Raw genomic sequence first — 15262 nt, forward strand, 5'->3', positions numbered from 1 at the left:
TCTCTCCTCTTAAGGTACCACTCCCCTTCTTCACAGTACTTCAAACTCACATTATTGGGTATCCTATAGTCGACAACGAATTTGTTCATCATCTCGTCGGACTCAACCAACTTCTTAAACTTACCCATTCCCTAAGGACGACTAAAAGTTCCAGAAGAAAAAAGGAGGAGTAAAATCAAGGAAATTTTGGGTCACTAGAAGAAGAAGACTTACAGAAATATGGCGATTCTCTTCAGGAAGAGTGCAAGTTGAACTAGACTCAAGTCATACGCATCAATGGTTGTAAGCGCGAAAATGAGGAAACCAGGCGATTTAAACAAGTACTTATACTCCCCCTTAGGTTCCCCAAATGTAACTGCCTGCCCATAAAAGCAGGAGATCCCTACCGAACGATTACCATCACACCGTTGAAAGTGGGAAATGTGGTGCCGCCAAAATTTAATGTGGGCACACATTAAGTCTTGAAACGCAAAAAACGCACATCGAGCAGTCAAAAGTCACCAGCATTAGCACAAACTGAAGTGGGGCGATTCGCCTAGGAGGGCCCGTGGATATCAAAACCCTCCTTCCCGTCCGGGGGAACGTGCAGCAGGGTTTTGAGGGGCTATTGTGGGGCCCGTGGGCCTGACAGCCACAGCCCATCGCGTAGTAGGCCCAAGGCCAGCGCCGAGGAAGACTGACCAGCCAAGGCTAAGTTGGGGAAAGCCTCTTTTTTGACCCACGCCGAGGACCTCTCCATCCTCGGCATACTAAGGATAATTTTTGGGATGGGACAAGTCCAGAGCAAGCTATCACATTCACACTTAATGCATTCACCTAACCTCTCTGGCCGCATTAATGGGGATATAACTCCTTAGCAGGGCAACGTTGATCAGAGTGAACCACTTGAGTACCGATAAGGCCTCTGATGGGACGGATGGCCAGAAGGGAGGCGAATGGATGATCAACAGATGGAAGAAGGAGATAGGAAGATGAAGACTATATAAGAAAAGCAAGTAAAGTAAATAAAGGGGGGGGGGAAGAGAGAGAAGAAAAGAGGCTCCTCGGCCATGGGCCGAGGAGGGACCCCCCAGTTGTAAATAAACTCTAAGTATTTTCTTTTATGAAAAAGAGTTGATGCTTGATGAACGGCGGCTAGTGCCTAAACCTTTAACCCACTCTCTATACATTTATTATTTGGGCTTGTTAGGCTGAAAACCCATCCATATTCAGGGTCAAATCCGAACTGAGTCCCTACAGTTACATATTAAAATTTTTACCTAAATTTAATACTACTTATGATAATTTTTTTTTCTAATTATTAATAAGATATAACATGTGGTGATTTTTATTTTATTTATTTTTTGAGAAACATGTGGTCATTTTTATTGAGTATATGTGAGTTTTATTTATTTATTTTATAGTTCATTAATATTAGATTCTTAGTATTTTTCACTCATTAACTCATTTGACACAAAGATTAAAAAATTTAAGTAGACACATGGCACAAGTTTAAGTGGATAATTATGGTGTAGTTCCCATATAAATTTGGACACATGGCGCAAAATTGGATTATAATTTTAAATTCTAATTCAATTTTCTCTAAACTTTACCTATTAATATATATATATATATATATCTAGATGACTTATAAATTTGAATTTTTTTTAGTTATATGATTATATTTTTTTTATGGTTTATTATATTGGACTTATCGTTTTCTACATTAAATTAACTAATTTAGCACAAAAATTTAGATTAGATGGGACACATGGCACAATATTAAACTCTAACTGAAATTCAATTTTTACACTAAACTAAATCACTTGACACAAAATTCTAAATTTTAGATTAGATGAGACACATGACGTAAAAATAGACTCTAATTGAATTCCAATTTGAAATTTAATTGAATTTTCTCTCTGCTTTACCTATTATTATATATATAGATATTATTATTTTTGGGTAAAATTTCTATTAATTTTACTACATACAAATTTCAAACCTCGCTCTCATCGAAAAAGTATTAAATTCTAGTGAAGTTATGCCAAATAGTTGAGCCTTTTAGAGATTACTAGTTGCTGACTTGTGTGGGAAAACTATTGACTATGAAAAAAAATCCAACAATGAAAGAAGAATTTAAATTATCATTTATGCAATGTTGTTGACAGTGCCAAACAGCCTTAAAAATAAACTTATAGATCATAAAAATATCATTATAAATTAATATAGTATTGATAACGCACCTGAACTTTAATATATTTAATATAGAACTCTTGATCTAACTTCAAAATAAATTATACAAAATAGGATTTTTTTTTTTTAATCAAGTTAAGAAAATAGAAAAACTATTAAATTCATGAAAGCAATCTTAGAAGAAAGTGAACAAATAACAATGCTATTTCCATTCAATGACACATATTGAGAGTATACAGGAACAATAATGAAACAACTCAAACTTGTGAGCTACTATGAGTAAAAAAGAAATATTTATTAAAAAAAAAAAACACCAACCCTTGTGTAGTAGCCTTAATTGATGGCTATTACATACTAGATCTATTTCAATTGAGTTTCAATCCAAGTGTTTATCTAAAATTTTAAAATTTTCATCAATCTTCAGATTGAATTTTTGCATAACTTGGTTAAATGTATAATCACCCTATTTCCACCCTTAGACACCACAGTAAATACTCAACTATGATTAAGTTGTCACAAAAGGTTTTTTATTTTTATTTATTTTATTCTTTTTCAATTCACCGATCTATGAAGGTTTTGGGGTTAAGGTGAAAATTCTAGATAAATCAACAAATAGTCAAAGGCTTCGATTATATTATACAGTCACTCTATTTCCACTAAAGTTTTAAATTCCATTTTAGAGGCTGTTCCGAATTAGCTACTGGAACGAAATATTTTGGTATATATTTAAATATATATAATAAAATTACTATTATTTATTATTAAGCTAAAGTTTTTAAATTTATTTCTTCAAAAAGAAAGTTTAAAAAATGATTATATATAAAATTCTAATGAAGGAACGTTCAAAATTAAATATGCTATTATTGTAAATAAGCAAGCATAAAAGGGTATTTGTAAAACATGCAACTTTCTTGGAAACTTTTCAAAAATTCATCATTCCCAAGCACGTGACTCACCGCTCCATATCTCCTCAGCCACTACCCTTCTTCCTCTCTTATTTTTACTTTTTCATTTTCACATAACATTTTCAAACTCTCTCCTCATCTTTTTTCACCTTCCTTTAATTTAGAGTCTTTAGCTAGAACTCTAACCTTCTCGCCAAATCACAATAGTGTTGAGTACCTCATAACAATCAGACCTATTCATTCCTCATGATCAATTGAGATCAAGTACACGGAATCAAGCAAATCAACAAATAAGGCCATCTTTTTATTTTGGCCCGGAAAGAGTTATTCGGCCAAAATGCGTAAATTTCTTCTTCTTTTTTTCCCCCTTTTAGAAGATGTGGGTGGTTTTGGTTTGTATTGGGCTTGTGGTATAGAGGGAGATGGGAATGAAGGGAAGCAGAAAGGTCGATCGGGACAGATGAGTGGTGGGGGAATGGCAGAGAACTATATTGGGTTTGGCTATGAATCTGCGTTTTGGAGGAAGGAGAAAATTATATTGGGTTTGGCTGTGGATTTGCGTTTTGGAGGAAGGAGAAGGGTGGAGCAGAGAGGATAGAGGAGGAGTTTGGTCTCCGTATTTTTGTTAATGATGGCATGATCGTTCTTAAACAAGAGAGAGTAGAGATAGGAGAGTGTTATTGTAATTAGCTAGAAGTATAACTTGTGTTAGAGTTTTTTTTCATTAATTAATTATAATATTTATTGAAGTAATGTTAATTTGTAAAATTTTGAAGACGTCAACTAAAAGTAGAGGTTTCAATTATATATATATATATATATATATTATTGAGTTTATAAATTAAAAAAAGAGAACATTCAAACCACAAAAAAAAAAGGCTAAATTATTTTTTAGTTGTAAACTTGTAATAAGATTCCAGTATAATATATATATATATATATATATATTTTATTGTTGTGTTTACGTAAATAAAGTAAAACCAAAAGGGCCTTTTGGAAAAGATCTTTGAGAAGCAAATTTTTTTTACAATTTTTACACGCTAGTCCACCTTCTCACGCGGCGAGGAGGCGGAGCATGCCGACAAAAATGTCGGGTTGAAGTTGAACTTGAAACCCAACTTTAAAAAAAAATTAATATAAAAAAGGTAACACTGACATCAGCAAAAGTTTTCGTTTATGTATACCCAAATCAAAAAGGTAACGGAAAAATAACGTCGTCTCAAAATATCCGTTAAACACTACCCCGCCGTCCTTTGGTCTAATACTCGCCGCGTGGCTTCAAAATCGCGTGCCACATGTCATTAATTATTCATGGAGGTCCCACCACGCGCACGGCGGGGCTATATTTGTGTATGTATGAGACAGAGTAGTCAAAGGCCTCGTTGACTGAGCCGAATATTTACATGGTTCACATTCAATACGTTGTTGTTTTTGTTGTTGTAGTAGTAGTAGTAGTACTGCAGTAGCGTAGTACTAGTTGTTGCTTTTGTTGTTGTTATTGTTGCTGCGCGTGATCTCCACGCTCATCTTCATGTGGTTCTCTCTGACAGACAGGCTTTTAAGTTGGGGGCACACAAACACGCTTTTGTTTCAGGTGTAAGTGTGTCACAGGGTAAAGCTCCTAACAATGAGTAAGGCTGTCTTTATGGAGTTCAGATTAGATTTCAGATTAGGGATTGCCGGATTGGATTGGATTTGGCTCCTCACTCGTGACATGAGTTTACAACGTGTAGTGTTTTATATTTAGGCCTTTTACAGCTTGCACAAATTTTTCATATTTAGATTTTGTTAACACATTCAGATTTTTCTACCATTGAGTAGTTTTTAATTAAGGGTAATGTTATGGAGTATGGACACATCAAAACGTCATAATAATTTCACAAGATTTCTAAATTAGTATGCCAACTTACATATCAGCCTACCATAATCTTCAATTAAATTTTTTTTTTAATAATATGACATTCTAATTTGGAAATATTTTGAAATTTTTATGGCTTTTTGTTGTTTAATGTTACTCTATAATTAATAATACAACTAATTCTCTTAGTATAACTTGTAAGATAATTCTAAAAAACATAATGATTGGCAACACACCACAAAACTGTTATTAATTAAAAAATTTTAGGGGCATTTTTATATTGGGGCCTAGGTGATTGCCTAAGGGTCGACCTAAGCGATGGAGTCATTATGCAATTACTGGTCCTTTTGTGAGCCATAACACTCTACCCTTCATAGAGTTTCAAGTTTATGACTTCACTATCATTAACTTAACTAAAGCAAGCCCCCAATCCATTTCCATACACAAGTTTGACCCTTGTACGTGCGTACATTAGCCATCTAGGAACATATTTTTCCTTTTATTTTAAAAAAAAAANATTTTTCCTTTTATTTAAAAAAAAAAAAAAAAAAAAAAAAAAAACTCACACGGCATCCAATCAACATAAACATATTATTTTAATCTTTCCATTTGTCACATTACACTTTTTCATCCATCACTTAACAACAATGATGATTTTGGCATAAGAACAAAAAGGAACAAATGTTATTGACTAAAATGAAATTTAAAAAGTTACGGACTATTTTGAAACATGGGATGACCAAAATAGTAATTAAATATTTTCTTTAAGTAAAAGATAAGATTTACTTTTAGGCTTTGTAGCTCAAGCTTAGTAAATTACATGTTGATAGGGGTCAAATTAAATTTAGTTCGTCTAAAGTATTCGTCCATGATCAAACCATGTTCAAAAGGTTTCACGAGGAAAGAACCCCAACAGAAGCATCACGTGCATGAAAAATATCAGCCCATGGGTTACAAGACCATTTGATTCAAGGATAGTTGTCCATGACCCAAGGGCATGGACGACCAGACAACACTTGGTGAATTTTAAAGAGAACCTTTTAGGGTTCGATATAATCAAACCACGATTCACTATTTCTAAAACGTGGAGAGGATTCCTCGTAATCTGCTTCAAATTCTCCATTAGCTCCACACATCTCCCATGATAGTAGCAGATCCGAATAAGTAGACCCATTCTTAAATCTCTATAAAAAGATCAAGTCACATTCACCCAAGGTAAGATTTACCATACACAGTTTCTCATCCTTGTGTTTTAGAAATAAAACTGATTTAACTGTCGGAGGGTCCTTAACCGAGTTACACTAGTCACTTTTGACAGCCTTTTCTTTTCTTTCAATTCATAAAGCCATCACCAAAGCTCGAAACATTCCAGCCTACTGATTTTCATGCATCGTCACATGTTATTATAAGTTAACATTTGATTATTTTGAAATTTTAAGTACATTTTTATACAATGAAATTCACAAGGAATTCTTTCTCAAAAAAAAAAAAAATCCCTATATACATGAGAAGTACCTAAATTGGAACGACAGACTGTTATCCATAGAAATATATTCAAGGAATCCTAATGGATGTGAACTGCATATGGAAGGCACAAAGTTCATGCAATTCCGTGCCTAAATTGCAAAAGGATATGCTGAAAAAAAAAAAATCATTCCACCAAATTATACTTACATGAATAAAATGCATGCATTAAACATGACCCATCGAATCCCAATGTATTTTTCTTATTTGATTGTTTTATGAGGCATGGGAAGTTGATGAGGTTATGGATTTGTTAAGATGCTATATCATCAATGTGTGAAATAATTCATAGAAAAAAATGTGTGAAATAAATTGAGATGAAATCCTTAGATTGTTGAACATAAATCATAACTTTTTTTACTTCAAGACTTCAAGTTACATGAATAGAATATATGGATATCTCGAGTTTTCAGATCCACATATTATGAGAGGTTGTTCTATAGAACAAGTATAGAAGATGATTATTATGGACAAACTTATTGGCGTACAGACCATTAAATACATCATTATATACTTTTAGCTCTGTTTTTTTTAGTTAAAAAATGTGTATGCTTCTCATTTCTATAAAATTTATACTTTTTTGGGGTAAGTATATACCCAATAGAAAGTATAATTTCTGGATAAATAAACCATGTATGTCAAGTTGTCAACCAATCATTTGAAAGAATAACAGAAAGTTTAATCCAACAATGCCCCTTAGTTTTTATATGTACTGAATGTCCCTTAGTTGTTGTTGTTTTTTTTTTTTTGTTTTTGAGAAACATGCCCCTTAGTTTGGAATGAAGTTATTCTCAAAATAAAGGTTTGTTAGTTGTAATTTGAGTCTCAATTTTTTATTAGTCCATTCTTAGGAGTTAGGATTTGTGTAACATATGGACAAATCCAATTTGCATCCAATTGGTTGGGGGTAATGGAATACGTCATAATATATATTTTTTCAAATGGACTTATTTTCCTTATTAATTTAATATACTTTGTATATTGCATAAAAGACTGATAAAAGTACAATCTTATCTTTAAAATATGTATCACTTAATTTTTTAGGTGAAAAATGAACTGAACCAAATGAACCTTAAAAAAAAACAAAAATAATAATAATGATGCAATTGGATTAGTTTAAGTAGAGAAAAAGGGAACAATAGGAATGAAGAGAAGAGGTATGAAAAGAAATATGGACGACATGGCGTAATGTGAATGGGCAGCAGAATCTAAACCAACTGGTTCGTGCTGCAGAAGCCACATCCTGCTTACTCTGTACACAACAATCGCCCAAAAGGAGCGTAGCTTTTAAACACACACTCTCTGTCTCTCTCTCTCTAACCTGCCTCTATAAAACCCACACCCACACTACCTTCCTTTCCTCAAACACCGTTTCTGACTCTTTCTCTTCCTGTTCCAATCCAAATCTCCAAAACTTTTACAAACCCAAATGGCTCCCAGAGACAGACCCGGCTCCGTCAACCCGGATCCGAACTCCAAGGAGATCCGATACAGAGGCGTGAGGAAGCGTCCGTGGGGTCGCTACGCAGCTGAGATCCGCGACCCGGGGAAGAAGACCCGAGTCTGGCTCGGCACTTTCGACACGGCCGAAGAGGCGGCGCGTGCCTACGACGCCGCAGCTCGCGAGTTCCGCGGTGCTAAGGCCAAAACAAACTTCCCAAGCCCTTCCCCAAACAACTCCTCCACCCGTAGCCCTAGCCAGTGCAGCACCGTGGACTCCTCTTCCCCGCCGCCTCCGCCACTCAACCTCACTCTCGGCGTGGCCTCCTCGGCCACCTCTCAGTTCCCTATCGCGGCGGCGCGTCCCGTTTACTTCTTCAACGCGTTCGCGAACATGAGCGAGAACCACCGCGAGTTGTGCAGGTTCGTTGGCGGTGGTGGGGGTGGGAGTGCGACCCACAGCGACTCAGATTCGTCTTCCGTTGTTGATTTTGATCATACTCGAAGGTTCCTGGATATCGATCTCAACAACCCTCCTCCGCCGGAGGTTGCCTGATGATCTCGCCGAATTTTCTTCTCCACCGGTGAAGATCCCGAGTTTCCTTTCTTTCAGATCGTCTTAGCTTTCACTATTAGTACCCAGCCGTTTTTGGCTTTGCGATTGAAGGTAACAGAGAAAAACCGAAAAAAAAAAAAAAAGGGAGTTATGTTTTTATTTTAGAGCTAGCTGACGTGTTGTACGGAGTCGCTGATGATATATGATGTACATAGATATGACCAAGATGAAGATCTCGCCCATATTTTTGCAACTGAGAAAAACCCATCGTGGGTTTTCTTATTGTTGTTTCTACTAGCATTATTATTACTGTTGGTATTTTAATTATAATGTTAAAATCCTTAATTGAAAATCAGTGATCTTCTTTTCTTCGTTCATTTTGTCATCCTTTAGCTTGTTTTGGATCTCTGAATCCTACGTACGTACTTCACAATTTGGGATAGATCAGCATGGTCTTTTTTCTCTTTTCGGGTATTACTCTCTGTAGTTCCATCTTTTCCTCTTTTGGAAGGATTGGATGATATGAGTTACAAGAATTTTGGATGGTAATCCTTAACCAAACAAAACAGCCGAAATTCATATCATTAAGCGCTGCGCTTAAACAACTTCAGGCCAACTCACTGTTTTTTGTTTTTTCCCCAGCTTCTAAAAGAACCGAATCCAAACATTTCTTAATAAATTTTTTTCTAGCCAAACATGGTTAAAAGTTAATATTTATTTTTCATTTTTCTGAAGTTTTAGATCCAACGGATATATCGCCGGCATTTTTGGTCCTTTAGTGGATGGGTTGTTTGTTTGATTGATTGATTGATCTTCTTTAGAGGAGCAGCAAAAACCAGTTCCTGTTGGGTTTTTTTGTCAAGCATTCTTTTGCTCATTGTTTTGTTTTTTGTTTTTTTTTTCCTTAAAAAAAAAATTGAATATAATACACTTTACTTTGTGCTTTCTTTTGAAGAGAATCCCATATACATAAAATAAAAAAATAAAAAAAAAGAAAAAAAAAAAGAAAAAAGAAAAAAAAAAAGAGGTTTTTGGTTCATGGTTATTGACCTGTCTTGTGTACCCACCCCACCCCGTATGTGGGGAGATTGAAAGAGGGTCTCTCATCTTATGTTAGAAAATCACAAAAACTGGTAAAGGTGTGAACTTTTAGACTAAAAACGGATTGGTTTGTATGCATACATCCCACTGTTACAATTACTGCGGCCAGGACCCTAGCTACTACTGTTATAATTACTGCTGCCACCAAACTGGGCGCATAATTAGAAAAAGGGTCACCTCCCTCTCTCTCTCTCTCTCTCTCTCTCCCCCCCCCCACCAAAAGCTTGCGTCAGCGTTACCAGTGGGTCCGATTATGATGTACGGATATCGCACTAAGTGGATGAGGATTATTAATTTAGTAATAGTATTTTAATATTACAGGGAGGTATCGTGCTGTGAAAAGCTGTGAAAACGGAGCGGCTTGATGATGAGAAGCATGGGGGGCTCTCTGTGTCTTTGACTGTGCGATCACTTCACTGACCCCCCACCTCTTTTTCTCGTGATTCACGTACTTGTTTGTCCTCTTCGCCACAAATCTCGATGCACACATCGAACGCTTCATATTTACTTCTGTATGAGTCCGACTTTTTTTCTTTTTAGTTATATTTATCACGTCCGTTCTATGATATTGATAATAATATTTAATGATCAATTTTAGTTACTAATTTGTATTTTTTGAATAGGAATATGACTTTATTTTACCAATTAAACTAAATCAAATCCAAATATCCTTCTTTACAATTTTTTTTTTTTTAAATTTTTGGGTTTATATATATATATGGGAATTTTTTTGTCCCTTTATTAATAGAGGCGGCACCGACGGCGAAACCGCTCGTTATTTAAGAGACCGAATCAGACGCAGGAGGGTCCCACAAGAGTAATTCCGTGTTGACGAGGTTCATGTCGGGATTCGGGTTGTCGTCACGTCACGTGGACCTCTCCACCGTCCGATAATAATTACTATAAATACTACTTTACTACTTTTTTCTTTTTTTTATTTTATTTTATGAGGCTACTCTACTACTCTACTCTACTACTAGTATTATTTTAATGTAATTTATTTATGGTATTATGGTTTTTGCGCGTCAAGTTTGTTTCACGCATTTAGTTCATTTGTAAAATCACAGTTTTTTTTTTTAAATATATATAGATAAAAAAAATAAGTAAAATTATGTGTAATATTATTTAAAATCTAAAAGTATGTGTTTAAACTCGCGTGGACTAATTTCTCAAAGTTGCGCAACAAGTTTCCCAACCTGTCAATTTTCGCCACGCATTTTTGTCCAATGGTGTGGTATTACTATTACTATTTGTTTGTTTTTGTTTTTAATGTCTTGATGTGATGTTGTTGTTTTGGTGTAGTGGGGGTTAAGATATATTGGATTTATAATGCTTGCGTTCAAGTAATCAGAAATTGAGAGAGACAGAGACAGAGCAATGTGTGTTGTTGTGTTGTCAAAAGGTTCCAAATTTATTGGTTGTCACTCTTTTTTGTAGTTACTTCTTCACAAATCAAGGTTTGAGAATTTATTGTGGCTGTTTATATTTTACCCAACCTTCTTAAAAACACAACAAAAAGATTAATAAAATTTTATTACTACAATTTTGATAAATGAAGCTTGTGTTTCATTACTTTAATCTACCACGCAAGGGTAATGATACCAACAAGAAATAGTGGGTGAAGTAAAAGTAGCACGTAACGTTAACTTTTTTTTTTTTTTGGGGTCTGTTTGTTTTTGAAAGTTTAATAACGTGAAATTAAGCATGAGGACTATAATATATGTTTACGTGTTTTTGCGTTAAATTCGTGTGCCATGAGGAGGACCAAAGACAAGTTCAATAACTCTAATATTTATATATATATATATATATAATATTAGTGTAAACTGTTTACCCCTTTTAACAAAGACATGTCACATTATCATATTATTAAAATATAAATATTTCAAGTTTTAAGTAACAAGTTGATGTGATGATATTAAGTATGTTAAAATATATTGAGTTTTAAAAAAGATTACGAATTTGGTAAGGATGGATTGTAAAACTCATTTTTTATACCATTCAATAAGAGATTGTCATATCATCTTTTTACTTAAACTCAATACATATTATCAAAAAAAAAAAAAAAAACTCAATACATCTTACCACGTACATAATAATATCTCAACAAACTCACAGTTAAGTTGGTTTCAAATAAGAGTATTAAAATTAATTGAGAGTGGTTGTATTTATTTTTAATATGTAATATAATGATGTGACATGTTGAGATTGGAAGGAAAACTTGAGTTTTTTATCATATCCTTATGGAATTTAATTCTTAAAGTAAAAGCTAATATAATAATCTCTTATCAGATGGTGTAAAACATGAATTTTATATCTATTAACGAAAATCGTACATTTCTTATAAAGTGACAAAATTACATTGAGACTTGAGGGCACGTGGCTCTCCAAAAAATTTTGTATAGTATTTAAAATTATTTTATAATGTATAGTTAAATTTTTTTAATTTAAAATTTTAAAGTAACATTTACCTCCCTCTTAAGGTGCCATATTGTGTGGCAAGCTTGTCCACAGATTATACTTTGACCTCCTCAATACCATTTGCAATGCTAGCTAGAGGGTATAAAATTTAACAAACTCCCTAAGGGCAATAGTTTAAAAAATATTTTTAGAAATTTTTTTATTGAAAAAGAAAAAAGCATTTGATTCTTTTTACAAGTTTTTATATTTCTAATGAAATTAGTATTAAATTTTTCTAAAATAATCTATTAATAAATGCCCTAAAGGAAACTGTTAACATGACTCATAATACAAATACAAATAATTTTATTTTTTCAAAATTAATTCCCAAGAGAAAAAGGAACATGAACAAGAGCCTTGCTCTCTACTTTCTAGCTAGCATTGCAGATAGTATTGACGAGTTAAGGTGTTGGTAGTCCGTGGACAAGCTGGCAATACAATATGGCACCTTAAGAGGGAGGCGAATGTTATTTTTATAAATTTAAATTTGAAAATTTAAGTATACATTATAAAAATAATTTTAAATACTATACAAAAAAGATTGGAGGCCACGAGTATGGTCAGGTTATGTATGAGTTGGGTTGGGTCGAGTTGAGGAAATTTTTCGACCCCACCCATCATTATGAGTTAAAAAAAATCCAACTTAACCCAACCCATCACAAGGGTTTAACCCAACCCACATGGATCGGGTTGGATTGGGTTGGGTTGAATCAATTAGATAGTTTTTATTTTATTATTATTATTATTATTAAATTGAGTAAAAAAAACACACACACCTATATATATATATATATATCTCACCTATGTCACTTAAGTTGATAAACAAAATATTATGAACTAGTATTCTAACTCAGTTATAAAAAATATATCTAACTAAGTGATAAAAAAAAATATAACATACTAATATTCCAACTCAGTTATAAACAAATAAGAGCAAAATGGGCTAGTGAGAGTGGAGGTGGCATAGAGAGAAATAAGATTGTTAGGGTTTGCAAGGTAATTGAGGTTTATATAGAAAGAGCCAAATAGGGAAAAAAATTAATAAAAAAAATATTAATAAAGTAATATATTTTTAAATATATATTAAATGAGTTGAGTTTAAGTTACACCTAGTGTAACTCTAAGCAATTTATACTACCCAATAACTTATTATTAAATTCATATTTTGGAAATCTTACCGTTGGATTACTTGTTTTATATGTTCTTAACATGCATGTCAATTTTCATGCTAATCAGATGTTATTTACCATTTCATCCATAAACTCATTTTTAATGAATTATTTTAAATTACAAAAATTTGAATTTAAATAATTTGATTGATAATATGGCTATTGATATTCGATCACCTTGCTTGCAAGCATGAAGAATATATGAAGATAATGCAATCCAACAATGGATTTGTCAAAATTGGCATCTTATTAAAAAATATTGAGTGGTGTAATATTACTTAGAGTTACACTTAGCGTAACCTGAACCCAACCCATATTAAATATATATAATTTAAATTTTAAATGTATAGGTGGGTCAGCTCAGGTTAGGTGGGTTTATGATTGTTATGACCCGAACCTAACTTGACCCCCTATTAAAAAAAAAAATATATTTTATAACCCAACCCAATACATCAACCCCTAAAAACCGACCCAATTCAGCGGGTTGGTTGCACACTCCTAGCCACGAGCCCTCAAGTCTCAACGTAATTTTATAACTTTATAAGAAATGTATGATTCTCGTTAATGGATGTAAAACTCATATTTTACACAATCCAATAAGAAATTGCTACATCAACATTTTACTTGAAACTTAATATATTCTAACACATCTAAAACATCAGAGCAACTTTTTTCTTAAAACCTGAAATAACTATAATACATGTACGATTCTCGTTAATGGATGTAAAACTCATATTTTACACAATCCAATAAGAAATTACTATATCAACATTTTACTTGAAACTTAATATATTCTAACACATCTAAAACATCAAAGGAACTTTTTTCTTAAAACCTGAAATAACTATAATAATTGCAATTCCTTTTCCTAAAATATATATATATATATATATTAATATGACCAAAATTGTGACAAAGAAAAATGTGAAAACCCACCATTTTTTCCCCTTGAGAAGACACCAAAAGCAATTCACCGCACGAGATTACAAGAAAGTACATTGGAGTCAACTTATAATGCGCCAAACCGGCAAAGTCGTTTATAATTATAGGCCGGCGTTAAAGCTTAAAAGTATGAAAGCATTAAGCATTATATGGGATATTTAGTAGCCTTCCCAGACAAATGACAATGCTCGAGCCGTTAGTTTCATATTCAACATCCAATATGAAATGAGGATAACTTGTAACTACTTGGGTCCCACTCAAAAATTTAGTCAACAAGCAAGGTGCATGAATTGTTTTGTGCCCACACATTCTTGTCTCTCATATTGCGAAATTTGTGAATTTGAGTTGATTGATGTACTTTCATTTAGCGGCAATTTGTAAAATCTTAGGTCCGTAACTGCGCTTTAATAACAAATTTTAATTTTTAGATAATATTACGCATATTTCTACTTATTTTTTTATCTATACATATTTTTAAAAATACAAATAACATTATCAGAACAACATTACTAAATGAGCCTCTTATTTTTCAATTCAAATCAGAATTTCATGAGAACTTAAAAACCGTGTTTTTTAAATAAAAAAAAAATTAAATAGATAATGTGAAGTAGGGATTGAATATGAACCACATATTTGAGATATTACAAATAATAATAATAATAATAATAATAATAATAATAATAATAATATTAGTGGTTATTACTTAAATACGAATTATATTCAATTCTTTTTTTTTTTTTTTAAATAATCAAACACACTGTAACATTTTTTTTTTCTTTTTAATATCAACACAAAATGTAACCTAAACCTTGTCAATTTCTTCATGTAATTTGAGACATTGCAATAAAAATTCACAATAATTTTCTTTTTTAAACATAGAAATGATCAATTAGTGATTAGCAATATCTATTAATTTTGTTTTTTTTTTTTGTTGGATTCATTCCATGCCAATTTGATTTTAATTATTTCAATTATTTATCTGTATTTTTGTGGTGTTAATTGTACATGAGTTTAGTGACTTAGTCTACAATTGGTGAAGAATTGCACAAGTAAGGTGATTTTGTGACTGGTTCAGGACTGCAGCACCCCTAAAAGGTCATGTGAGGAGCACATTCTGGAGATTCTAAATTTT

General features: G+C 32.9%; 1 protein-coding gene across 1 annotated transcript; it reads left to right on the forward strand.

Moving 5' to 3' along the window:
• Positions 1-7763: 7763 nt before the first annotated feature.
• LOC112009599 (ethylene-responsive transcription factor 4) lies at positions 7764-8829 on the forward strand. Its single transcript, XM_024041930.2, has one exon. It carries the CDS (start codon positions 7892-7894, stop codon positions 8456-8458), a length of 567 nt encoding a protein of 188 aa, XP_023897698.1. The 5' UTR covers positions 7764-7891; the 3' UTR covers positions 8459-8829.
• The last annotated feature ends 6433 nt before the right edge of the window (positions 8830-15262 follow it).

The sequence above is a fragment of the Quercus suber genome, unplaced genomic scaffold (assembly GCF_002906115.3).
Source record: "Quercus suber isolate HL8 unplaced genomic scaffold, Cork oak 2.0 scaffold_124, whole genome shotgun sequence".
In the NCBI taxonomy this organism is placed as follows: Eukaryota; Viridiplantae; Streptophyta; class Magnoliopsida; order Fagales; family Fagaceae; genus Quercus; species Quercus suber.

Bases quoted from the DNA above. Each gene is read 5' to 3' on its own strand.
- LOC112009599 (XM_024041930.2), top strand. From the start codon at position 7,892: ATGGCTCCCAGAGACAGACCCGGCTCCGTCAACCCGGATCCGAACTCC.